The sequence below is a fragment of the Mirounga leonina genome, unplaced genomic scaffold (genome assembly GCF_011800145.1).
Source record: "Mirounga leonina isolate KUSES-001 unplaced genomic scaffold, KU_Mleo_1.0 Mir_82, whole genome shotgun sequence".
Taxonomy (NCBI): domain Eukaryota; kingdom Metazoa; phylum Chordata; class Mammalia; order Carnivora; family Phocidae; genus Mirounga; species Mirounga leonina.
This window is the reverse complement of record NW_023270825.1, coordinates 11,161,988-11,187,716: the sequence shown is the minus strand read 5'-3', so window position 1 is coordinate 11,187,716 and position 25,729 is coordinate 11,161,988. Positions and strand designations below refer to the sequence as shown.

General features: G+C 45.1%; 1 protein-coding gene across 2 annotated transcripts in view; it reads right to left on the bottom strand.

Annotated features, from left to right (window-relative positions):
* Window positions 1-11,174, bottom strand: part of LGMN (legumain) — a 34,184-nt gene extending 23,010 nt beyond the window's left edge. The window contains exons 1-2 of one of the 2 annotated variants that reach the window (XM_034993240.1): window positions 11,064-11,174; window positions 1,555-1,721 (exon numbers count right to left, since the gene is read on the bottom strand). In XM_034993240.1, the coding sequence (XP_034849131.1) occupies window positions 1,555-1,692 (138 nt within the window). In that variant the 5' untranslated portion in view covers window positions 1,693-1,721; window positions 11,064-11,174. The remainder of the gene's footprint in view (window positions 1-1,554; window positions 1,722-11,063) is intronic. The other variant, XM_034993241.1, reaches the window with a different exon arrangement.
* Window positions 11,175-25,729: the final 14,555 nt, after the last annotated feature.

Sequence of the window (25,729 nt, the reverse complement as noted above, 5' to 3'; positions counted from 1 at the left end):
AACTCGTGGTTAGAGAGGGAGGAGAAAATCGAGAGATGATCAGCTATGTACTCAGCTTGCTCCTCTGTAAACAGGTCAGGTCTGTGGGTAAGTATTACACAGTAAAGGGACCGTTTTGCCACGACAACAACTTTTCAATTAAGTCAAATCTCTTGTTCAGCTAACGAACATGAAATAGGTCATTCAACAATCATCCCATTTTAGAGCTGGTAGCGAGTTCTTCTAAACCAACCCCCTACTTAACAAGTGTGGAAACCACCAGCCAGGAGGGAAACACGCAAGGCGGTGCTGTCACGTGGACTCCAGGCCTGCGCTGTCCCATACGGCGGCCTCCGGCCACACGTGGCAACTGCACACTCCAAGTGTGGCCAGTCCAAACCGAATGCATCGTGAATGCAAATGCACACCCGATCTTGATTTGGGGTTTTTTTTAAAGATTTTATTTATTTATTTGACAGAAAGAGAGCACAAGCAGGGGGAGTGGCAGGGAGAGGGAGAAGCAGGCTCCCCGCTGAGCAGGGAGCCCGATGCGGGACTCGATCCCAGGACCCCGGGAGGACCCCGGGATCATGACCTGAGCCGAAGGCAGTCGCTTAACCAACTGAGCCACCCAGGCGCCCCCAATCTTGATGATTTAGTGAAAACAAAAACATAAAGGATCTCATCATTAACTCTGTATTGATTACAGTGAAATGATGATAGCTTGCCTACACTGGGATAAACAAGATCCAGCAAAGTTAATTTCATCTGATACTTTTTACTTAAAAAAAAAGTGTGGCTAGGGGGCACCTGGGCAGCTCAGTGGGTTAAGGGTAAGACTTTTGATTTCGGCTCAGGTCATGATCTCAGGGTCGTGGGATTGAGCCCTGCACTGGGCTCCACACTTAGTAGGGAGTCTGCTTGGGATTCTCTCTCTCCCTTTCCCTCTGCCCCTCCCCACTGTGTACTCTCTCTCTCTAAATAATAAATAAATTCTTAAAAAAAAAGAAACAAAGATGCCTCATGTGATGCTAGTACCAGAGCCCTGGGCCTCAGTCCTGTCTGCACACAGCTTGCGGTGCGGCCAGGGCCAGCCTCCTCCTGTATTTACGGCTCAGTTTCCTTACCTGTAGAATGAGGGCGTTAGGCCAGTGGGTCTCAACTGGGGACATCTGGCAAAGGCTGGAGACATTTTTGGTTGTTACAGTGGGCAGGTGATGCTCCAGATATCTAGTGCGTGGAGGTCAGGGATGCTGCCAAACATCTTACTATGCACAGGGCGGCCCCCATAACAAAGAATTACCTGGGCCCAAATGCCGATAGCACCAAGGCTGAGGAACCCTGTGTGAGACTGAGGTGCCTCCATAGGGCCATTCTGAGGAACTGCCAGACTGTTTTTCAAAGTGGCCGTGCCATTTCATGATCTCCGCATTTCTCCACATCCCTGCCCCTCGCATACTTTTGCCAGCCTTCAGGAGTGTGAATGGCTTTTTACAAAGTCTGTTCTATGGACAATGCCCTGGATTGTTTACAGAATACCAGGGTCATAAAGAAAAGCATTAGCCATTGTCTTACCTGGTGCCTATAATTGTACCAGCCGTTGGAACCTGCGACAATCACCACCCAGTGCCTGCCCCCATCCTCGGGATCACCCACAGGAACAGCACCGACCCCCGGGACCACGCTGAGCAACACGGCTACTTGCCAAATCATTCCAAGCCTCAGAGTCCAGCGGCAGAAATCTGGGAAGAAAAAAGCAGAGTTGAGCAAAAAAGGAATGACAGAAACAGAATACTGTTGGCCCCTAAGATTATAATCACAGCCCACGGGTCAAAAAGATAAGGCCATTTAGTTATCAGATGGAACAGCCTAAGGATAAAAATGATGACAGAGCACAAGTTTATCTTTGGCTCTGCAGCCCCTTTCCCTAGGGGGGAGAAGAATCCACCCAGCTCTCTCTCACTACAGGTTGAAGTTAAGGGTATAAAGCAAAGAATACTGGCAACAGTCTTTGGGCAACCTTAAAAGGTGTTTTTTTTTTTAAGAGATTTTATTTATTTATGAGAGAGAGAGAGAGAGAGAGAGGCAGAGGCAGAGGGAGAAGCAGGCTCCCCGCGGAGCAGGGAGCCCAATGCGGGACTGATCCCAGGACCCTGGGATCGTGATCTGAGCTGAAGGCAGACGCTTAACTGACTGAGCCACCCAGGCGTCCCATCCTTAAAAGGTTTTAACAAGTTTTTGTCACAGCTTGGAATACAGCAGATAAAACTCACCAACAAAATTCACCATATTGGAAAAACGTCTACCACACTGTATGAAATGTTTGCAAGAAAAGAATATACATGTAATGTGTGCATACAGAATGTGGAAGGCAGACATAAAAATTTAACAGTAGTTATTGGTTGGTGGTAGGTGGAATTCAGGATGATTTCTTCCTATTTCTTTTTACCACCATTAACAGATATTACTTACGCAATAAAGTGTATAAAAATTCTATGTGTGTCCAATATAAATACTGAGGGGCGATTCCATGGTTGTAAGCGAGTTATCTGGATGAGCTCTAGGCAAACAGTGGCAGCCCAAGTTAATGTCTTTGTACATTTGTAACCCATCTACACGTAGTTAACACGGCAGGCAGAGCACAAGTTTTATTCCTTGTTTTACAGGAACGGGAGGTTAAAGCAAGAGAAGCTAACTTGTCCGATATCCAGTTAGCCAGCTCTGGTCAGAGACCCATGTCTTCTGAATTCTCAGCTCGGTCTTTCTGCTGCATGGTCCTACACTGAGACTTCATTCCTAATGAAGCACATGCCCAACTGTATACTCCGCTGCCCAAACGTCCCAAGTTTTAAAGCACAAAGGCAGTCCTCAGGCCGCGTCCTGGCCTCCTTGCATCGCTCACATCAGACCCTGCCCCGCATCCTGAATATGTTATTCTAAAAAAAACAGCCTTCCTGTGACAGATGCTAGGCCTGTCACATTAAGAGGAAAAACAGTCTCTGAGATGTAGGGACTCAGCAGAACAAAGTCCACGAGGCTGACCTCAGACTCTTCTGTCATTTGTCAAACAGTGCTCACTCACTCACTGGCTTATTCATTCACACAGCCAGCCAGAGGCTCCTGCCGGAAAACACGCTGGATGCTCTGAACGCAGTAGGGACAGGATAGGGACAGGACGAAGCCTCTGTCCTCAGCGGGCACACAGCCAGCTAAGGGATGAACCTCCTGTAAGCTTAAGAAACCATCCTTAGCATCCTGTGCCTAATACTGCTCCAACTCAAAATGGACTGAGCAGTGGGTTTCCCCCCAAAGGTGAGGGAACAGGAAGCCCTGAATCTGATAAAAGTTTAAAAACCTAAAAGCGCCTTAGGCCAGTGCTTCTCCAAACCGACTGTGACCTCCATCCTCTGGGGATGCAATTCTGATCCAGTAGGTCTGGGCTGGGCCTGAGACTCTGCATTTCCAACAGGCTACAGGCGATGCCCAGCACTCAACTTTGATGTAGCAGGGCTCTCCATTAACCTTGGCGGGCTCTTGTTCACCTCTGGTCCAAAGCCCCACGAGCCAACACTACTCCTTACCTGCCTCCGATACCCCCTTTAGGAACGCAACTCTTTTTTTAAAATTTTTATTTTAAGTAGGCTCCACGCCCAATGTGGGGCTTGAACTCACGACCCTGACATCAAGAGTCACATGCTCCACTGAGCCAGACAGGTGCCCCACCCAGGAACTCATTTCTTACTGTATAATATATACCCACATTTCTTTGGCGTCACTGCAAGACTGCCCATGGATGAACGGGTAACTACAATAAGGTACCCTAGGTTTGTTCTTAAGCTTATTCTGAAATGGCCATGCTTTTTGTTTGTTGTGTTTTGTTTTTTAGTACAGTACAGGACAGATGAGGTCAGGGAACAGACGAAGGCAGTGGACTGCCCAGGCCACCCCGGTGCCAGAACCAGCTGGCCTTAATTAACGTGTTAACGTGCACCTGAGGACGCTCTCCCAAGTCCTCCTGATGTGACCGGGGCTCACCGTAGGACTCGGAGGTAACAGCAGGGGCAACAGTGACTACAGAGGTGACCCCACCAGCAGCTCTTTGATTCTGAGCTCACCGGCGGCCTCCTGACGGCACTTGAACCTCCCTGGGAAGCCTTCCCCTGGGGCGGCAGTTGGCACACTTTTTCTCTAAAGGGCTGGACGGTAAATATTTTACCCTGCAGATCACACCATCTCCCTTACGACTGTTGGCTCTGCCGCTGTACTGCCAAGCAGCCGGAGACCACAGGTAAACCAGTGGGTGGGGCCAGGACAGGTGGTCTCTTTGGCCCGCCCTAGGGCGCGAGAATATGCCTTCAGCCCACACGACCAGTAAAGCCTGGCTGATTCTTATCTTCCATCAGCAATCATTATACGGGCTCCCTGGTTTACATACCAGTCTCTGAGTTTGGTTCATGTGACTGAATCATGAAGAGGTTCATTACTGGGGAGGCCCTGCCATGTGACTTTCCCCCTTCCTACTTAGGGACAAAAAGAATACATAAAACACCAGAATCACAAAGCTGGCCTGACCGTGAACCACGGAAAGGACACCACCAGCCTAACTGCCTAAATGGGCAAACACCACAGCAGGTACTGAAAAAGCACCGCCAGGTTATTTTTACAAATTCAAATTCATCTGTCATTCTTCTACTAATATGCTAGCATGCTACCCCTCAGTGAGGAAAAGTGCCTATTAAAACACAAATGATACTTTCAGTTAACGTCTGGCAATGGTTCCTGTCTATCACCTTTTTTTTCTTATAAACACAGAGTACGGTTCCTTGAACAGAATGGCAAGTAAAAAGCCTCACAGTATGACACTGATTGCAAAATGTCACTTAAAAAACACATATGTTAAGGGGTGCCTGGGGGGCTCAGTTAAGCATCCAACTCCTGATCTCAGTTCAGGTCTTGATCTCGTGAGTTCGAGCCCCGTGTTGGGCTCCACGCTGGGTGTGAAGCCCGCTCAAAATAAATGAAATTTAAAAAACACATATGTTAATACCATTTGGGGAAACATTGGGGCCTGGGGTAAAGCTGAGATGTGAAAGTAATACAATCTTTCCACTGCCCTCAGCAAGAACATGTCTCAAAGCAAGCAGCCTCACCCAGCCATTTCCTGATCAGCAATATTCTTGGCAAAGTCAAAGCCTCAAAACAAAATCACAATCTTGCAACATAACATACCTTTGATTCTTGTTCTATCAAAGAGAAAAGTTCAGGAAGACAAAGTAAGTGATTCCTGCTGAGCTAGCTCTTCGGGATAGCTATTTCTGCAGTCTCCCCACCCATCCATCCAACATCCAACAAACACAGCCTGAGCACCCACTAGGTGCTCACAGGCACCCAACAGGGAACCAAATGACAGAACCCTTCACTGAGCTGACATTCCAGCGGGAAGAGACACACCATTTAAATCCACACATTGTCAGAGGGGATGAGTGTTAAGGAAAAATATAAGGCAGGAGGAGTCGTCCAGTAGGAGTGGGAGGCATCATTTTTCAAAATGGAAAGACTTGAAGGAGGCGAGGAAGCCCACCCATCTCTAACAGCAAAATGCTGGAAGCAATATACATGGTCATCAACAGAGGGCTGTCTAGCTAAATCAGTTATGGTACACCCTTATGATGGGACACAGTGGAGCCTTTAAGAAGAGCAAGGTGGATCTCGATGTGCCGAGAGTGGAAAGATCTCCAAGGGGACTGTAAAGTATGTATGCCGAGTCTGCTAACCATTTGTGGGGAGAAAATGACAGACAGGTGTGACCCTAACCAGGGGAGAAAAGGTGTCCCCCACAGCAACGCGTGTTGATATGCTGCACGGGTTTCTGCAATAAGCCATGCAATGTATGCTTCACACAATCCTTACAGAAGCCAGTGAGCCAGCCTCATCGCTCTGTTCACGGAGCTGAGAAAAGAGAGTCTGGGCAGAGAGAAATGTGCTGGTAACTGCTGGGGCTGACACACAGAAATGTTCCAGAGACTGCTTTTTCTACTACACCCCCTCGCTTGTCACAAAAAGAGTTGTTCATGTGAAGGTCTGCGAGACCAGGTAACCAAAAGTGGGCACACAACACGCCCCACTCAGGGCCCAAACCCTTCCTCCAGCAGGTCACCCCCCACCCCCCAACCAGGCTCTTTGCCACCCTACTATTTTAAGGCACTTGTGTGCAATGTGTATAAAGAGCTCTCCTCTTAGAAGAGCCCTTCAAGTCAAGATCAACGGCCAACCCTTTACGAATGAATTTTGCCAGCCTCCAATGACAAGTCCTCTGCTGTTCCCATTGGTCCTGCATCCCTCTCAGGCTACAGGGCTACACAAGGTCAGTAATTCCATTAAGGGACTCCACTTGACTTAAAGAAGTATGCTAGCAAGTGAGGTTCAATTCATTTGAGAGGTTTGGGACAGAATGCCCATTCTAGATAAACTGTCACCAGCAATACAAGTAATGAGGCCCCAATCACAGGACTATCAAAGTCAAGTTCAAACCAAGGTCTGACACCAAAGCCTATATCTTAACTACCATCAGGTGTGAATTCTCACTGCCAGTCCTGATTTGCTACTGGTTCTGGGTTGGGAACAGGGATCCATCAAAGCCGAGCAAAGCAGCTAGCTAGAAAATGACATCTGAAGAGAGCCTTCCAAACCTGAAGGTCTTTGATCCTGCTCTTTACTCTCCAGGGGCTTACAATAAGATCAACATAAGTGGACCCTGACTGACCACATGCAAGAGAGACAAGGAGAGATGATAAGGACCCCTCCTTGACCCAACTGAGTCAAGCTCCTCTGAGCCCCCATCTCAAGTAGGTCTTGGCCTGCTAAGTTCAGTTTACCAAGAATCCCATGAGAATTGCCCACCTTTGATATCTAATCAAGGTCCCTTGTAATTTTCCATCCACTGACCCTCTCAGCCTGCCCATAAATCCCAACTATCCTTGCTGTATTCGGAGTTGAACTCAGATCTACACTGAAGTATCTGTCCCTAATATAATGGCTGGAATAAAACCTGTCTTGCTGTTTTCAACAAGGGTCTAGTGCAATTTCTCTAACACAGGACACACAGCTAAGTCAGGGGAGACCCTTCCCTCTCTGGGCCTTAATTGTGCAATGGGATGGTAGAACTGAATTATTAAGGGCAGATTCAGTTCTCAAACCTTTTAACTTCCTGTTTTACGACTGAGATTAAAACAAAATCCAGGGGCGCCTGGGTGGCTCAGTCAGTTAAGCCTTTGCCTTCGGCTCAAGTCATGATCCCAGGGTCCTGGGATCGAGTCCCGCATCCAGTTCCCTGCTCAGCGGGGAATCTGCTTCTCTCTCTACCCCCCCGCCCATGCGCACTCTCTTTCTCACAAAAATAAATTTTAAAAAATTTTAAAAAAAAAAGGAAAAACAAAATCCAACTAGCTCTTATCTCAAATGAAAACTATTTTATTAAGGTTAATCAATATTTTTCCTACAGGGAAAATTTCTGATTCAGTGGCAAACTGGATTCTAGATTATAGCATGTCCTTTAAGGTTACCTAATTCTGACTCTATGCAATTTTTTTCTTTACATCTCTGTAAACTGGGTAACAGCAATGCAAACAATTCTTATCTAAAGACATACAAATGAATTCTGTAAAGCGGAGGCTGGGTTGATTTCCGGTTGTAGAAAGAAGCCAGTTTTGCCTGCCATTTGCCCATTCATTTCATTATTTCTGACCCTGGAGTCTCCTTTGATCTGGCTGCAACCATCACACTACATTTCCTCATTATAAGTTAAATGTAATCTTTAGTACTTGCTCACTTTTATACCTGTATCGAGTGATGGCTTTACCTTTTTTAAAAATTATCTTTTGGGCACCTGGGTGGCTCAGTCAGTTAAGCACTGACTCTTAGTTTCGACTCAAGTCATGATCTCATGGGTCATGGGATTAAGCCCTGGGGTTGGGCTCCACACTCAGCGGGGAGTCTGCTTGAAAAGTCTCTCCTCTGCCCCTCCCCCTCACTCTTTCTTAAATAAATAAATCTTTTTACAATTATCTTTTAACATTACAAAAAGTATAAGTAACTAAATCATTTTTCCAAATAGACACAATCGATAAACACTTTTAAAATCTCCTAATGGTTAGAAGAATTTTGGAATCTAGCAAAGTAAAATTTGCCCAGTGGTAAACAGTTTTTCCACATTTTTATTTTCACAGTTATCTGACACTTGAATCCCTTTTACCACAATTACTATTTTTGAAACCTGGTTTCAATGTAGTTTGTAATATTTTCCCACAATGACTGAATGACTTTTCTAGCTAGATGTGAATTCTTAAGCTAAATTTTGTTATAAGTTATATTCAAGAAATTGAAAGGTAAACATCAAATTATAGAAATGTACTAAGTACAATGTAAAACACCTGTTACCTATCATCGAGCCCATGAACTGTTAATATTTTGCAAATCTGAGAACTCTCTCCCCATAAAACAAATACAATATTAGATGAAATTCCTTCCCATGCCCCGTCCCATTCTCCCCACCACCAGAAAATAACCATGATCATAAGTTAACATTTCTTTTTCTTTCTTTCTTTTTTTTTTTTTTTTTTGGTGCAAAAAGGTGATTTTATTAAAGCATGGGGACAGGACCCATGGGCAGAAAGAGCTGCATAAGTTAGCATTTCTCTTCATTCACTTTATTATACTTTTAAAACATATATGTCCACTTTATAAACATTTCCTTCTAAGGGACATTTAGGCAGTTTCAAAAATTTATCATTATAAATAACGTTGCAGTAAACATCCTAATACTCCTCTCCTCGCAAACAAATGTCTCTGTTTCTCTAGGCTACTTTCTAGAAGTGGAACCACTTGATCCTAAGATATACACACTCATTGTTTTAAAAGATTTTATTTGACAGACAGAGAGCACAGGCAGGGGGAGCAGCAGGCAGAGGGAAAGGGAGAAGCAGGCTCCCCGCTGAGCAGGGAGCCTGATGTGGGGCTCGATCCCAGGACCCTGGGATCATGACCTGAGCCAAAGGCAGAAGCTTAACTGACTGAGCCACTCAGGCGCCCCTATACATACCCATTTTGCTAGTAGCTATATAATTCTATGATACACTTCTACCAGTAGTGAATCTTTTCCTCAAATACCTATCATCTCTTAATAGTATGGAACTTACAATTCATAACCTAATGGATATAAAGTGATCTAATTATGGGTTCAATTTGCATTTCCTGGATTACAAGAGAATTTGAGTCTTCTCATATGCTTAACCATTCAGATTTCAACACCTCAATACATGTGACAATTACCTCCATCATAATCTGGGATTTGAATTATGGTCTACAAAGCAACTTCTGCAGTTAACAAAAAAAAAAAAGTGCTGGGCAGTTCCTCAAAAGATAGTCATAGGTCAGAAAAAGTGTTCACTTCAATATACTTTTACTGAACAATACTAGGTATGGTGTATATTATCTCCCCAACAGTTCAAAATTTTTTCTCCTCTCTTCTCCTTTCCCACCGCAACGTCTTTAAAATCCTTTAAAAGGCTCAGCAATTCTCCTGGGAATTACTGCAGGTGCTCCCTACTGGGACCCCTCTCCAATACTTTTCCACACTACACAACTACCTAAGATACACATCTACTAAATTCAGCTTTCCGGGGGCATCTGGGTGGCTCAGTCGGTTAAGCGTCTGCCTTCCGCTCAGGTCCTAATCTTAGGGTCCTGGGACTGAGCCCCGAGTCGGGCTCCCTGCTCAGTGGGGAGACTGCTTCTCCCTCTGCAGCCTCCACCCCTGCTCATGCTCTCTCTCTCTCTCAAGTAAATAAATAAAAATATTTTTAAAAAAATAAATGCAGCTTCCCAAGCTTTCAGGACAAAATCTAAATTTCCTACAGCAGCACAGAAGGCCCTGCAAGATGCACCACTCTATTCTTATGAAAGAGAGCTCATGAAATTCACCACCCACATGAAATCCCTTGTTCCAACCAGGCTCCAAGACCGTGGTCCAAAATCAGTGGCTCTTTCCATGCCTTCACCATGCTGTTTTCCAGGTGAAACATTCTTCTCCATCACACTAGCTCCTCCCATCCCTCAAACTCCATTCAGGCGCTTCTCTGCAAAGTTCTACCTCTTCCCACAAATAAGGATTAGATGCTTCCAACAGGGTTAGATGCTGCCCCTGCGCAAACCTGTAACTGGAATGATTCTCTATAGACTGTCTCTCCCCTTTACAAAAAACCCCAGCTCAGTAAGTAAGGCTCAATGAACATTTGTTAACGAATGGAACCCTACAGTAAAAAAGCTGAGCTCCTCCACTCTCTACGTACCACAGGGCAAGTCTCAAACTCCGGGCATTTATTTTCATCTATAAAACGAAGCCCATGATACAAAGTTCCTTCTTCCAGGCCCCAGATTCTACAATTCTTGGCATGGAATAACCCATGTACATATAACCTCCCCTCTAACAGTTAAGGGGCAGGGGGCCTAATCAAACTTTCACTTTCACGCTTTAAGTGAATCACCCTGTGAGTCCCACCAGCTCAAGCCTCTGAGAACTAGAGCATCCCTAACTTCTCAGAAGGGATCTTTTTACACGTTTGGGTACTTCTGCTGTTGTAGTTACCTGCTTTTCCCCTTGGCTACGGAGGACTGAGTGGAAATGGGTGCAATCCTACACATTACAAGCACCTAGAGCCTGAACTGCTCCTAGGTTGTGAAGGTCGGAACCAAGCGCCAGACCCTGCCCGGCACGCCCTGGCGGTGGGACCTTAGCCAATACCCTCTCCCCGCGCCCGTCTCCCCTGCGCGCGGAGGAAGCGCCTGGGCTTCCAGCCCGAGCTCGCGCCAACAGAAGAGAGCCCCCAGCAGCCCACGACCACCCCTCGGGAGGGCGGGCTGAGAGGTCGCAGCATTTCCCTTGGGATTCACCGTTTCCCGGAATGCTCTTTCGCAGGGTGAGAAGCGGATTACTCAGGGCCGCGGGAGCTGAAACCCCGCCGGTGAGGCCCAGAGCCGCGGCACACAGGCAGCCCTGGCCCGGCTCCCCGGCTGGGGCTCGCGGTTACCTGTGGCGGAAGACCGCGGCGGCGGCGCGAGGCGGCAGGACCGTGGGAACTCGTCGCGACGCGCAGCCTCAAACGCGCCTCCTCGTGATGTCCGCCCTGCAGTGATTGCGGAGCCTCCCCTGGCTCCAGGCCTTAATGGCCTAGGGCGCTGCGTTGATTGGTGGAACTTCGGGGCGGGCATCTGCAAAAGCCAATGGGAGAACGAGCAAGGCGGGGCCGGCGAGCCAGAGGGCCTACAAGTCCCAGCATGCAAGAGCCAGGGCTTCTGGGCCCACAGCCCGCGGACCCTGGGAGAAGCTTGAGCAATGAAATGCGGGTGAGGGGGCCCGGGGTACGTGGGGCTTGCCTGGAAACGCAGCAATTCCAGAAGTGTCCACCGAAGGATCAAAATCAGCGCGCGGGGCACTTTAACCCACTGGTTTCCGAACTTGTAGCACTTTGGAATCATCTAGGGAAACTTCAAAAATCCCGATGTCCCTGTGTCGGTGAGTTCCTTGGTCTGCACGTGTTCTGGGTCTTGGAATCTTTAAGGATCCCCCGGTGATCGAATGTGCAGGTCCATTTAATCCTCGAGACAACCTTATGAGAAATACGCACTCTTATTGTGGTCCCTGCTTTACAGTTAGGACGACTGAGGGAGAGTCAGCCGTGGAAAGTAAATTAATCTTCGGAAGACCGCATTAGCTCTGAAGTGGCGGGGCCAGAACCCACACCCAGGCAGTCTATCTAGTTCAGAATCCTGTCCTCTTCATCCCTATGCAATGCTATTTTTCAAATGTTTGGTATTATTATCTCACAGGGAAATGGGGAAACTATACGTATCTGTGCCGTGGGGTAGAGCACAGTAAATTGAACTGAGTGCAATTGATGTGAGAGAATTAAGTGCCGTCCTGCCCAAGCACATCAAGTGTAAGATGTAAGGGCTGCATTCACAGGTTGTCTCACTTGATCTTCTTTTATAATCTTTCTTTTTCTTTTCTTTTTTTTTTTTTGCAGTAAGTCAAGCGAGAGCATACTGCCCTGAGCCTGCTCCCTATTTTTGTAAATAACGTCTGTGAGAACACAGCCATGCCCACGGGTTTTGGTATTATCTCTCGCTGTTTTTACCAACAAGGCAGAGTTGAGTAGTTATACAAGAGACAAGATTTTGGCCCACAAAATCGAAAATATTTACTGTCTGACCATTTACACAAAGAAGTTGCCAACCCTGAGTTAAGTTCTTCTCCACACTCTTAGCTGGGAGGTGACCATAGTCTTATTCAGACCCACCTCTGTCCAAGTCCATAGCGAAGTCTCATGACCAGTATACTTTCACAGTCTTCCTCAGTGGGGAGTGGTAGGAGTTCATTCAACCATTTATTCAAGAACACATTTAGTGGATGTCCCTTATGTGCCAAGTGCAGCTGATTATTGAGAGAAATTGGATTCCTTTTTTTTTTTTTTTTTAAGAGAGAGAAGAGAGAGCCAGCGGGGGGAGGCAGTGTTGGAGGGGCAGAGGGCAAGGGAGAGAGAGAATCTCAAGCAGGCTCCACGCTCAGTGCAGAGCCCCAAATGGGGCTTAGTCTCCCAACCCTGAGATCATGACCTGAGCTGAAATCAAGAGTCGGACACTTAACCGACAGAGCCACCCAGGTGTCCCGAGAGAAGTGGGATTCTGTTCTTTCCCTTGGGAATTCACTGTCTAATAAGAGAGGAACAGGGTGTCCTTAACCACTTCCTCAATTCACCCAGAATAAATGGTGGCCTTTGGTTGGGTTTTCACAGGTGAAATGGAACAGAAGTGGTGGCCTGATGCCAGGCATGTTTAGGCAAATGAGGTCCAGGGATAGCCCCCTCAGACTCCCTCAGCAGCACGGTGAGCTGAGAGCTGAAAGTATGGGACAAGAGAAGGCGGCTGAAAAATAAGGACCGGTGGGTGGCTGGGAGTTGGCAGGGAGTTCCCGTGGTAATGGTCAGGAGAGCCTCAGAAGAGACTCAGGAGAGCCTCAGAAGAGACTCCTATGAAGTCCCAGACCCCTGCTCCTTCTCCTTAGTTCAGAAGAGACTGCACTTGTAGGCCAGCCACAAGGAGGAGGCTGAGATGAGAGGGGCTTGGAGGGAGAAGTGGGTGCACATGGTGGGCTCTGCCATCAAGCTACCTGGATTCCGATCCCAGCTCCAGCACGTACAAGCTGTGGGACCTGAGCAAGTTACTTAATTTCTCAGTGCCTGTGTTTCCTCAACTGTAAAATAGAACAGCACCTACTTCTCTCGGTAAATTGAATGAAACACACTGCTTAGCATCTAGTAAGTGCCCCATGAATAGTAGCTACCTGCAGGGCTAAGAGCATGATGAGAAAAGGAAGATAGGAATCTCTGACCTTGGGCACTGCTGTGCTCTGAGACTACACACAGAATGGAATGGCGGCATGGTGTGGGAAGGGCAGCACCAGTGGGGGGGCCAGGAGCCAAGGCACCAGAAAAAACCCCAGGGCGGCAGGAGGGTGGCAGGCTCCCTGTAAACATATAGGCATGAGGACAGCCCCCCCCCTCAAATGTCCCCAGTGAAATTCTCACCAGGAAAGTCACAGTGTGGGGCTCAGAGGTTAGTGAGGCTCAAGCCAGATACAAATCTGTGATACCACAAGACTGTGGCAGATAACCCAACCACCAGAGATAAGAGCCCTGAGGAGCCATTTCAGATTCCGTCTTTTTCTATCTAATGGCGAGAGACTAAGTGAGAGGTTCAGATCATAAAGCAATAAGCGCTGGAGAGAGTAGGAAAAGAAATTGATTAAGTTTAGAGCAGGTTTCTGCACCTCAGGATGACTGACATTTGGAGGCTGGGTAGTTTTTTGTTGCGTGAAGGAAGTTGGGGGGCTGTCCTGCACCTCATAGGACATCTAGTGGCATCAGCGTCCCTGGGGGGCTACCCACCTGATGCCAGGAGCTCCCTTCCCTCAAGTTGTGACAATCAAAAATGTCCCCAGACATTGCCAAAAGCCTTCTGGGGGAAGGAGGGGCAAAATCTGCATGCACACCCCGCCCCCCCTTCCATGGTGAGAACCACTGGTTCTCAGGACTCAACATTCATTCATTCATTCATTCATTCATTCATTCTGTTTGATAATGATGGTCAAAGGCATGGACTCTCTCCAGACGTCCTGGATTTTGACTCCATCTCTGACACTTCCTGGCTGTGGGGTCCTGGACACTGTCTTCACTCATCTGTGTTTCATAGGGTTGTTGTAAAGTTCAAACGAATTGATATATAATGAACGAACTCAGAACAGATTCTGGTCAGGTGTCAGCTATTTCTCGAGTGCATGGGAAGTGCTAGGCACTAACCCGAGCCCTGAGGATCCCTGCAGTCAACTGTTCCCACCACAGACACACTAACCTTTTGTATGAAAATATTTCAACTGCAATATGTAATATTCTTGATCTAAATAAAGGGGTAAACTGAGGCAAGCTCAAAAAGGAGGAGTTTATTTGGGAAGAGCAGAGGAATTGCAATTTGAGATAAGCAGACTGTTGCAAGCTACAGGCGAGCGCATTGAGGGTTTGGGGTAGGTTGTATTTGTGGGCAGGGAATGTAAAGAGAGGAACGTTCAGCCAGAAGTCAGTTAGACTCAAACACACATGGAGACCAGCTTTGAAAATGAAGGGGTCCAGGACAGGCCCCCAGATTGTGCCACTTTGGCACGTGGATTGTCTTGAGCTGAAAGCACTGTGGGCCCAAGAGAAACTTTTATCCTTCCCTTAACAATGCAGAAGAATCTAAATTAAGGGCCTTTCCCCAAATAAGAGTTATTAACAGAGATAAATTTCATCTGAGTGACCCAACTGCATGGTAGGGCAAACATCTAATAACCAAACATCAGCTCCTCTTCTTCTCACCCTGTGAAGTGCATTCCTTTCCTATGAAGTCCCAGACCCCTGCCCCTTCTCCTTAGTTCAGGATGACATATATACCTCATTTTACCTGTCTTTGCAGTGCCCATGTCTGTGTGGATTCCCCATACGTACATCATTAAATTTGATTTTCTCCTGTTAACCGGTCTCATATCAATTTGATTCTTAGTCCAGCTAGAAAGATCTTTGAGGGGACCAGAATTCTTGCTCCCTGACATAGTAAAATACATATAACATAAAATTTGCCACTTAAACCATGTTTACATGTACAGTTTAGTAGCATTAATCATGTTCACATTATTGTGCAACGAATCTACTTCTAAAACTTTTCATCATCTTAAAAATCATTCCGTCCTTCCTCGAATAAACTCCTACCTGGCTAACATCAGCTGACTCCTGCTTATTCCCATGACCTCACTTCCTGTCACAAGACTCACTCGCTCCAGCCCTCGTGGCCTTCTTGTCTGCCTATGCAAGTCCCTCTTCCTGGCACATCCTTCCTCTTCCAGTCACGCAGCTCCTGAGAGATGACATCCTGGCACGATATGGCACGATAAAGATTGCTGTGGTCCTAAACTCGGGAGGGGAGGGGCACCATCTCTTCCTGGTTGTTTTTGAAGGATTTCCAAGCAATCAATAAGCATTTATTTATTAACAGGTAGGCAGTATTCTTAGAATGGCCCCCCAAGAACCCTCACGCATGTATAATCTCCTCCTCCTGCAGGATGGGTGAAACGTCTGAATAGGATATATTAAAGTGGTAACAGCAGGCCCAAAATAGAGTATCAGATCTAGCGAGAGGCATGTGAGCCTTCTCCAGAGGTCTGGTGAGGACTCAGTAAATGCCAGGCAATGATAGAGGAGGAAGAGGTTCTAAGGTAATCAGAAACAGGTCTAAAGTCAAGGACTAGGGCGCCTGGGTGGCTCAGTTGGTTAAGCGGCTACCTTCGCCTCGGGGTCGTGATCCCAGAGTCCTAGGAGGGAGCCTGCTTCTCCCTTTCCCTCTGCCCACCCCCCTTGTGCTCTCTCTCTCTCATTCTCCCTCTCTCTCAAATAAATAAAATCTTTAAAAAATAATAAAGTCAAGGACCTCAGAATCCCAATTTTTAAATGTCTTTTTCCCCTTTAGCATTAAAGCTTTCATGTTTTCTTAACCCTCACTCAAGACCTGTTAGCAGACTATTATTTTATCACTTAGTTCTCAATAAAGGATTAATTAATAACATCTATGCAGTAGGGCTATTACTATTCCCATTTTACAGATGAAAAAAATGAAGGCTCAGAGAAATTAAATAGGCGGCCCAAAGTTCGGAAGGGAAATAAACCCAGAGAGCAGGGCTCAAGAATCAAGCTGAGCTGGGACTTTTCTCCCCCAGGTTTGCTGTCAAGGTTGTGTTTCATTACCTGGTGGGGTATGCTTTTCAGAAGGACCAAGGCAGAAATTCTGACTGGCCTTAATACAGTTGGTTCCTAAGTAGAAGACACTGTGAATTGTATAAATGAGCAGGGGTGTGTGTGTGTGTGTGTGTGTGTGTGTATAATTACAAGGCTTATGGCAAAATCTGTGGCCCACCCAAAGGAAACCCACACTTTTTCAGATTCATTTCTGGCCACATTGTATGTCACCACCACTGTTCTCTCTTCTTTTACTTTTAATTCTCCTCCACCCCCAAAGTTACTCTTTTAATGTAAAAATGGGTGCCTGGGAAGAAAAGACTTGATTTTGTAAAGTCAGGTTCCGGTGCAATGCTGTGTATCTCAGGCGCTTGCCATGAATGTGGAAAAAATATGTAAAGGCGTCTTGTTTGTGGCAGGCAACACTGTGGACAATGAATTACATGACCCTTTTAAGATGACCTTCCATCAGAATATCCTAGGAAGACAGGGATGTCCCTAGGAATTGTCATAGATTAGTTTCCTAGAAGCAAAGCCTGAGAGACGATTCTTGTGCTAATAAGCTGTAGAGGGCACACTCTGGGGACAAACCTGGAGGAGAGTGTAGGATGGGGACAGGGCAAAGGAAGAGGCTCTGCAAAGATGTGGGTTCAGGAAGAAGCAGACCTCAGCCTGATCCCATCAAGAACCCTGAAGCACAACTGTACCATAGAGGTTTTTCTACCCAGAGGCAAGAGGACTAGAGCTGTTCATTCCCACATCAGCCAGTCATTGGCCATGAAAAGGGTGACTTCCCAGGCCTCTCCTGGCAGGGGACATCTTCCCTCAGCCAATGGCAGAGTGGGAACGGAGCAGGGCACCAAGAGTTACCCACTACACTGGGACCATCACAACTTACGTGTGATACTAAAGTCAGGTATGTATAATAGTTTGCTGGTTGTACTGTTATGTTTGTTTATTTGCTTTTAATAGACTTTATTTTTTTAGAGCAGTTTTAGGTTCACAGCAAAATTGAGCAGAAAGTACAGAGAGTCTCTATATATGTCCCCTATCCCCCACGTGCGCACGGCCTCCCCAACTATCCACATCTTGGTCCGTTTATTACAATCAATGACCTTACGCTCATACATCATCATCACCCAAAGTGCACAGTCCACATTGGGCTTCACTTTTGGTGTTGTACCTTCTACGGATTTTGACAAATGTATAATGACATGTATCCACCATTTTAGTATCAAACAGAATAGTTTCACTGCCCTAAAAATCCTCTGTACTCTGCCTATTCATCCCTTCCCTCCTCTAACCCCTGGCAACCACTGATCTTTTTACTGTCTCTATAACAGTTTCGCCTTTTCCAGAATGTCATATAGTTGGGATCCTCTGGTATGTAGCCCTTTCACACTTCCGGCTGCTTCTTTTTTTTTTTTTTTTTTTTTTAAGTAATCTCTACACCCAACGTGGGGCTCGAACTCACGACCCCCAGATCAAGAGTCACACACGCTCCACCAACTGAGCCAGCTGGGCACCCCAGAATGGCTTCTTTCACTTAGTGCTATGCATTTACGTTTCTTCCATGTCTTTTCACGGTTTGATAGCTCATTTCTTTTTAGTGCTGAATACTGTTCCATGGCCTGGATGGACCACAGTTAGTTTATCCATTCATCTACTCAAGGACATATTGGTTGTCTCCAGGTTTGGCAGTTATGAACAAAGTTGCTGTAAACATCCATGTGCAGATTTCACGCAGCGGTAATATCAAGGAGTGCAATTGCTGCATCCTATGGCAGGAGTGTGTTTAGTTTTGAAAGAAAGTGCCACGGTGTCTTCCAAAGTGGCTGTACCTGTTCCATCCTGCATCCTCCCCAGCAATGAACGAGCGTTCTCTCCTACCTCCTCACAAGCACGTGGTGTCGTCAGTGTTTGTGCTTTAGGCCATTCTAACAGGCGTGTATCGGTATCTCATTGTTGTTCTAATTTACAATTCCCTAGTGACACATGATATTGAACATCTTTTTTATATGTTTATATACCATCCCTGTATCTCCTTTGGTGAGGTGTCTGTCCAGGTCTTTTAACCATTTTTTTAAAGATTTTATTTTTAAGTAATCTCCACACCCTTCAGGCTCGAACCCACAGCCCTGAGATTAAGAGTCGCATGCCCCACCCACTGAGCCAGCCAGGCGCCCCTTGACCATTCTTTTCTTAATTGTGCTGTTCATTTTCTCATTGCTGAGAAAATGATGTGAAGAGTTCTTTGTGTATTCTGGATAAGTCCTTTATCAAATATGTCTTTTGCACATATTTTCTCCCAGTCTATGGCTTGTCTTTTCATTCTCTTGATTTATTTATATTTTTTAAAAGTGTTTTGCTCAACACGGATGAACCTTGAAAACACTATGGTAAGTGAAAGGAGCCAATTACAGAAGGCCATATTGCCTCATTCCATTTATATGAAATGTCCACTAGGCATATCATAGAGTTAGAAAACAGTGGTTGCCAGGGGCTGGGAGAAAATGGGGAGTGACCATTAACATGTAGTTTTCTTTTGGGAGATGGTTCTAAAATTAAATATTGGTGATGGAGGCACAACTATGAAATACTAAAAGCCACTTTACACTTTAAAAGAGTGATTTTTGTGCTATATAAATTATAATAAAATTGTTACTTTTTTAAAGTTTGTGCTATAGAGCTAAGAGGTGTACAAATTTTATTTTATTTTTTTTTAAAGATTTTATTTATTTATTTGAGAGAGCAAGAGAGAGCATGAGCCGGGGTGGGGGAAGGGCAGAGGCAGAGGGAGGGGCAGACTCCCTGCCCCCAAGCAAGGAGCCAGTCACAGGGCTTGATCCAGGGATCATGACCTGAGCGGAAGGCAGAGGTTAACCAGCTGAGCCACCCAGCTACCCCGGTATACAAATTTTAGCTGAATATTTTCCATAGACATTTTTAATAAAAAATTGGGTTTCAGGTCAGAATAGGACTTCCATATTTACATAACTTCAGTATCACTCTCCATCTCATTAATGCTCCCTGTATTTTATGCATCCTTCAAAACTGCCTCCAGTCCTTTCTGGAACAAGACTGGGTGTAAATAAAAAGACAAAGACAGAAATATCTGATTCACCTTTACGTTCCCCAAGTGCCTTGACCCTTGGGAGTCCGGAGATTTTCACAGGTGCCTTTGCAGTATATTTTCAGAAGCAAGAGAGAAACTGAGAATGTCACGTTGGGGTCCATCCCCAGGGGTTACAAGTCACATGTCGCACTCTGCTGCGCGTCTTGGGGAAGTGCCCTCCGTTACCAGCACACACAGTCAACATCTCCTTTGGGCCAGTAAGCACTTCTTAGTCATTTGGCAGATGCACTTGAGGACCTTTGACTGCCATGTGATGCTGTGGACTGGTCTGGGTCAGGTGACTTACTCAGATGAATCCACCCAGTGGAGCCAAGCATTTCCTTTAAACTGTGTCCTTGGCAAAGCCGCTCAACATGTTGACCTGCCCAGAATGTCATACCTCACTGTGTGCTGATGGGCAGATTGGCAAAGAGTTCTTAGGCTTCCGGAATCAAAAGGCCCCTGGTGGGGGATGCAGTAAGAGTGGAAACAAACGAAGGACCCAGAAGCTGGCTAGGCAACATTGCACAGGGTGCTCCACCGCCATAGCCCTTCAATACCTTCTTTTTTTTTTTAAAGATTTTATTTATTTATTCATGAGAGACAGAGAGAGAGAGAGAGAGGCAGAGGGAGAAGCAAGCTCCCAAGGAGCAGGAAGCCCGATGTGGGACTCGATCCCAGGACCCTGGGATCATGACCTGAGCAGAAGGCAGATGCTTAACCATCTGAGCCACCCAGGTGCCCCCGCCCTTCAATACCTTCTTATCTTGAAAATGAGAGAGTTGAATTCAATGATCCCTCAGACCTCTTCCTACTTTAACAGATGAGCTGGTCCAGGGCTTCCCAAACTCTTGGATTTCACAGATCAGCACAGTTTTTACAAACATTCAAGAATTGACACAGGGTGTTAGGGGCGCCTGGGTGGCTCAGTTGGTTAAGCGGCAGACTCTCGATTTCCGCTTAGATCATGTGATCTCAGGGTCCTGGGATCAAGCCCCGTGTTGGGCTCCATGCTCAGCGGGGAGTCGGTTTGGGGCTTCTCTCTCTCTCCCTCTGCCCCTCCCCTTGCTCATGCACTTTCTCTCTCTAAAATAAATAAATCTTAAAAAAAAAAGAATTGACACGGTGTTTACTTTTTACTTTACAAGGAAGGGTAATGAAAAACTATTATTATTACTGCCATTTTCGATCACATCATTTTCAGAAAGGAAAGATACATTAACTTAAAAAAGTAGGGAAAAAATCATCTCAGGATGAAAGACAGTCCTTGTTAAGAAAAGAGACTTCAGCATAAGTACTGTATACTGGTTCTGTCTTCCTCATTAAAAAAAAAAAACAGCTTTATTGAGATATAATCTGTATATCAAACCTTTTTTTTTTTTTTTTTAAATAGGCTCCACAATGGGCATGGAGTCTAACACCGGGCTTGAACTCGCAACCCTGAGATCAATACCTGAACTGAGATCAAGAGTGAGGCACTTAACCAACTGAGCCACCCAGGCGCCCCTCAATTCATTCAAGTGCACAATTCCATAATTTATAGCAAATGTATAGAGTTGTGCAACCATCCCCACAATCTAATTTTAGAACATTTCCATCACCCCCAAAAGATCCCTTATGCCCATTTGCAGTCACTCCCCATTCCCACCCACACTCCCAGGTCTGGGTGTGTCCTTATGTGGTAAGAAACTTTGCAGACATGATTAAGGATCTTCAGATGAGGAAATTATTTTGGATTATCAAAGTGGGCCCGATGTAATCACAGAGTCATTGTAAAGGAAAAGGGGAGATAAAAGAAAGTGTCAGGTGATGCAGCATGAGAAAGACTCGTCTGGCGCTGGCTATTGAAGATGGGGGGAGGCCATGAGTCAGGGAGTGAAGGCAGCCTCTGGAAAAGGCAAGGAGTTGCCTCCTAGGGCCTCCAGAAGGAATATAATCCTGCCAATACCTTGATTTTAAACCAGTGAGACCCATTTTGGACTCCTGACCTTCAGAACTATCAGAGAATAAGTTTTTGTTATTTTCAACGGTCACGTTAATGGTACAGCAGCCATAGGAAACCAACACACTGGATCGTAAGGTAATCCTAGCTTCACTTTCATGTTACAGACTCATTTAGGGACACATTGGTGGATGGGCTTAAGAGCACAATTTGCCAGGTGTAATGGTTCAAATCCAGCTCTACTACTTATTGTATGCCATCTTGAGTAAGTTCTTCAAGGTTGTGCATTCCTCAGCTGCTCCATCTATAAAATCGAGTTAATAAAAATACCACCCTTGCATTCTGTTATGAGGATTAAATGAATTAGTTGAGTGGGACTTAGTATAACATCTGGCATGTGGGAAGCACTACACAGAATAATTTACTCTTATCATTACTCACGTGGTCTTCCCCAAACCAAGTAAATAATAATAACCTGTCCTAGAGGTGAAATGAAAAATCTACTTAAACCTTTCAAAAGATGTTTTCTTCCTCCCAGCAAGCCAATTAAAATCTCTAAGTTCTTTTTAAAAATTTTTTTTAAAGATTTTATTTATTTGAGAGAGAGAGAGAGAAAGAGAGAGCACAAGCAGGGGGAGAGGCAGAGGAAGAAGCTGAGCAGGAAGCCTGACTTGGGGCTCAATCCCAGGACCATGAGATTATGCCCTGAGCCAAAGGCAGAGCAACTGAGCCACCAAAGCACCCTAAAATTTCCAAGTTCTTAAGACCAAGTTTGCCCTAGAGCTCAAGCTAAAGGCTTCAAGAAAGTCCCCTCCTTAGAGAATTATCTTTGAGAAGAATGCTTTGCCCAAGCTCCTAGCTGTGGAAGACGTTGGAGCTCCAAAAAGCTCTTGGCAGTTCTAGTCCCTTCCAGCACATCTGGCTCAGAAATCACTGCTTCGTCCATGGACAGCAATGTGTTATGTGTTTTAATCCAGTCCCTCAAAACATTCTTAAGCACCTAGCAAATGTTGGCTGAATACCAAATAAATAAATGAATGGGAGCTGACCAGAAGAGACCTCTGGTTCAAACTTCTGGTGATCTTCTTTCCAGAATAGATGAAGACCCTTTTTTGCCCTTGGGTATAAAATTTTGGAACTGGAATAACTTTGGAGGTGATATGGCCCAGGACCCTGGTTTTGCAAATAAAGGAACTGGGATACTGAAGGAAACATGACACCTAAGAGTATGCGGCAAGTTGGCCACCAAGCAAGACTTGAACACGGCTCTTCTGTTTTTCAGCCCAGATGCCTCTCTAGATGTTGCGACAGGTGAAAGAGTAAGACTGGACTAAATGGGCTGATCTCAGGTCATGCCCTCAAAATGACTTGCCGAATCAAGTTCCCAGTATCACCTTGTTTCATTTTCTTATACTTCCTCTCCCAACTAAAGCTTCTTTTTTAATTTTAGGGTTCATTAATCAAAGAAATGCTATCAGTATTATCTCTTTTCACATCGTCTATCTTCAGCCCTCAGTGAGCATGAAAAGACATTGGCAAAAGCCACTGTTATCTTTGGCAGATTTGGAAGAACCCATGACTTCCCCAAACCAGGGCTGAATTGCATAAATAGTAAGGCTGGCTTGTGATGTTCAGCAGAACACAGAGACAATAATTAACGTGAATTCAAAAAATAAAACTAGTTAACAGGAGGCCAGAGTTCCTCTTTTTCCTTCTTTCTCTACAGTAAAGCACTTGGTTAAATGAGAAACTGCTGACTGAGCAGCTAAAAAAATCAAAACAGGAAGCAGTAAATGGCTAACAAAGCACTGTATTTAAGAAGAAGACCTCAGACACCTTCATGTATTCATAGATGAGTGGACAGGCCCTGACTCAATGAAAAGTTATGCAGAGTACACGAAAACACTCAAAGCTCATTCTCTTAAGGAGACTTTATGAGAATAAACTCCTGGGGCCCCTTACTTTCCCTTATATCATTCAGGGAAGGAGTAACTTTATCACATGTATAGATTCATGTAACCACCACCACAATCAAAATTTCAAGATACAGAACTATCTCATCAACACAAAAGAACTCTTGAAAACATAATCTTGGGGGCGCCTGGGTGGCTCAGTCGGTTAAGCGGCTGCCTTTGGCTCAGGTCATGATCCTGGAGTCCCGGGATCGAGTCCCGCATCGGGCTCCCTGCTCAGCAGGGAGTCTGCTTCTCCCTCTGACCCTCCCCACTCTCATGCTCTCTCTATCTCATTCTCTCTCTCAAGTAAATAAATAAAATCTTTAAAAAAAAAAAAAAAAGAAAACATAATCTTGGAGCACCAAGGTGGCTCAGGCGGTTAAGCATCCAACTCTTATTTCGGCTCAGGTCATGATCTCAGGGCTGTGGAATCAAGCACCACATTGGGCTCCACACTGAGTGTGGAGCCTGCTTAAGGTTCTCTCTTTTACTCTCCTTTTGCCCCCTCCCCCGCTCACACTTTCTCTCTCTCTCAAGAAAAAAAATAAAAGCATAATCTTAGCACTATTATCACCCTAAATAAATAATTCCTTAATATCACCAAAATCCAGCCATTGTTCAAATTTCCCATTATTTCTTTTTCTTTTTGTTTGTTTGAAACAATATCCAAGTAAGATCCATACATAGATACATATGAATCTGTAGGTCTCTCTATCTCTGTCTCTCCTTCTTGTTTTTGTCATAGTTTCTGATTTTTATTTTCAAATGTGTTTGTTGAGGGAAGCAATTTGTCCTATAGAGTCTCTCATTTTGGATTTTGCTGATTATATCTCTGTGGTGTTAACATGTTCCTCCCTGAAGGCTTAATAAGATTCAGATTCTAATTTTTGAGGAGAATATTTCTTCAGGAAGCACCTCATGCCTGGTTACCTCTCTCTTTTTTAAGTAACAGCTTTATTTTTTTAAAAAGATTTTATTTATTTATTTATTTATTTATTTATTTATTTATTTATTTATTTATGAGAGAGAGCACAAGCAGGGAGAGTGGCAGGCAGAGGGAGAAGCAGGCTCCCCACTCAGCAAGGAGCCTGATGCGGGACTCAATCCCAGGACCCTGGGGTCATGACCTGAGCCAAAGGTGAGCGCTTAACCAACTGAGCCACCCAGACGTCTCAAGTAACAGCTTTATTGATATAAATTCACATACAATAAATTCACTCTTTGAAACATATGCAATTCTGTGGTTTTTACCATATTCACAAAGTTGTGCAACCAACACCCCACTATTTAATTCCAGAATTAGATAGAATTCCATTACCCTAGAAAGAAATCGCATACCCATTGGCAGTCACTCCCCAATCTCTTGCACCTCCACCCCCTGCAAACACTAATCTACTTCCTGTCACTATGTTTGCCTACTCTGTACATTTCACATACAGTTGACCCTTGAACAATGCAGGGTCTGGGGGGGCTGGCCTCCCATGCAGTTGAAACTCCATGTATAAGTTTTAACGCCCCCAAAACTTAACTACTAATAGACTTCTCTTGACTGGAAGCCTTACTGATAACATAAAGAGTCGATTAAATATTTAGTATGTTATATGTATTATATATTATATTCTTGTAAAGTAAGCTAGAAAAAAGAAAACATTATTAAGAAAATCATAAGGGAGGGAAAATACATTTATAGTATTGTGCTGTATTTATATAAAAAAAAAAATCTGTGTGTAAGTGGACCTGCACCATTCAAACCTGTGTTGATCAAGGGTCAGCTGTAAGGAATCATGCAATATGTGTTCTTTTGTATCTGGATTTTTTTAAAATTTTATTTATTTATTAGAGAGAGAGAGAGTAAGAGCAGGGGGAGCAGCAGAGGGAGAGGGCTGAGCGTGGAGGCCAACTCGGGGCTTGATCCCACGACCCCAAGGTCACAACCTGAGCTGAAATCAAGAGTTAGATGCCACACCGACTGAGCCATCCAGGTGCCCCTTGTGTCCGGATTTTTTTTTCAAGATTTTATTTATTTATTTGACAGAGAGAGAGTGCACAAGCAGGGGGAGTGGCAGGCAGAGGGAGAAGCAGGCTTCCTGCTGAGAAGGAGCCTGATGTGGGACTCGATGCCAGGACCCTGGGATCATGACCTGAGCCGAAGGCAACTGCTTAACCAACTGAGCCACCCAGGCACCCGTGTCTGGATTTTTTAAGCACTTAGCAGAATGTTTTCAAGGTTCATCTGCATTGTAGCTTGTATCAATACTTCATTCCTTGTTATGGCTGAATAATATTCCATTGTATGAATATGACACATTCTTTTAAAGATTTATTTATTTATTTATTTATTTATTTATTTATTTATTTATTTATT